This window comes from Cyprinodon variegatus, unplaced genomic scaffold (assembly GCF_000732505.1).
Source record: "Cyprinodon variegatus isolate N-32 unplaced genomic scaffold, C_variegatus-1.0 Scaffold1981, whole genome shotgun sequence".
Taxonomy (NCBI): Eukaryota; Metazoa; Chordata; class Actinopteri; order Cyprinodontiformes; family Cyprinodontidae; genus Cyprinodon; species Cyprinodon variegatus.
The window spans coordinates 34,606-35,717 of record NW_015152434.1 but is presented as its reverse complement, the minus strand read 5'-3'; the positions used below and the strand labels follow the sequence as shown (position 1 = coordinate 35,717).

At 53.9% G+C, this 1,112-nt stretch overlaps 1 protein-coding gene across 1 annotated transcript in view; it reads right to left on the bottom strand.

The window, feature by feature from the left end:
* LOC107104972 (peripheral plasma membrane protein CASK-like) overlaps positions 1-1,112 on the bottom strand; it is a gene marked incomplete at its 5' end in the record, with an annotated part of 48,539 nt that overhangs the window by 13,140 nt on the left and 34,287 nt on the right. The window contains one exon of the mRNA XM_015405089.1: positions 385-456. Within this exon, the coding sequence (XP_015260575.1) occupies positions 385-456 (72 nt within the window). The remainder of the gene's footprint in view (positions 1-384; positions 457-1,112) is intronic.

The following is a 1,112-nucleotide window of genomic DNA, read 5'->3' as shown; positions in this document are numbered from 1 at the left end:
GGACAGGGAGGGAAAGGAGGACAGGGAGGACAAGGAGGACAGGGAGGGAAAGGAGGACAGGGAGGGAAAGGAGGACAGGGAGGACAAGGAGGACAGGGAGGACAGCAGTGAGTTTTTCTCGGCTGGTCCAGCAGATCCAGCTGTGGGTTCTGAGTCCTGGTTGGGAAATCAGGGGTTCTATAGAACCGGACCAGGAAAGGATCTGAGGGACACCAATCCATTAACAGAGATATGGGACAGAGGAGCGGCTCCGTTCTAACATGTGTTTGTCTGGGGGGGGGCGGGACACAGATCATGGGGACATGGAGACACATGGACGAGTTGGAGCAGCAGGACAACGGTGGGACAAAGGACAGGCAGCGGGTGGGGGTGGGGGGTCCTTACCAAGATAGAACTGTTAATGCTGGAGGGGCCATTGGAGGGGGGGGGCTGCCTGGAGATGCAGGGGGAACCTCTCTGAAATAAGACACACGGGTCATCAGGTGAGGACCATGTGACTCGCTTTAAGCCCCTCCTATTATCTGATCCTGACAGTAACCGTGACAACAACCCTGATCCTGACAGTAACCCTGACAACAACCCTGACCCCTAATAACCACTAAAGGCCTGGTTCTCCTCCCCCAGCAGTGTGTCACAGATATTTTTGATTTCTGCCCAACATTGCAGCGTTACGTTATTCCACGCCACAACGCCAGAGGGCCAATCAGGAACTAGCTGTGGGTCTAGGTACGAGGTGGTGAGGAAGTGGCGGAAAGTTTGAGTGAAACGGAGGGACATGAGGGCCAAAAAGATCCAGGTGGGAAAAGGGTCCGAGCGTTCTCACCTCGCTCTGCTAGCTGCTCCATCTTCAGTCGTTTTCCACAATGGCGGTCAGACAAACAAAACAAGCCAGTAAGGAACCAAACAGGAAATACGCATAGAGTAGAGCAGATGTAGATCTGACCAATCAGAGGCCTCCTGTCTGCGGTCACCAACAATTTTGGAAGGAGGAGTGTCTGCGGAAGGGGGCGGGGCATATCTGTGTTAACTGCGACACACGCAGACGACCCGGTTTCTGAGTATGAGTGGAGGGCAAGACCAGCTGAACTTAATGTGCTGAAATCTGACTAAAG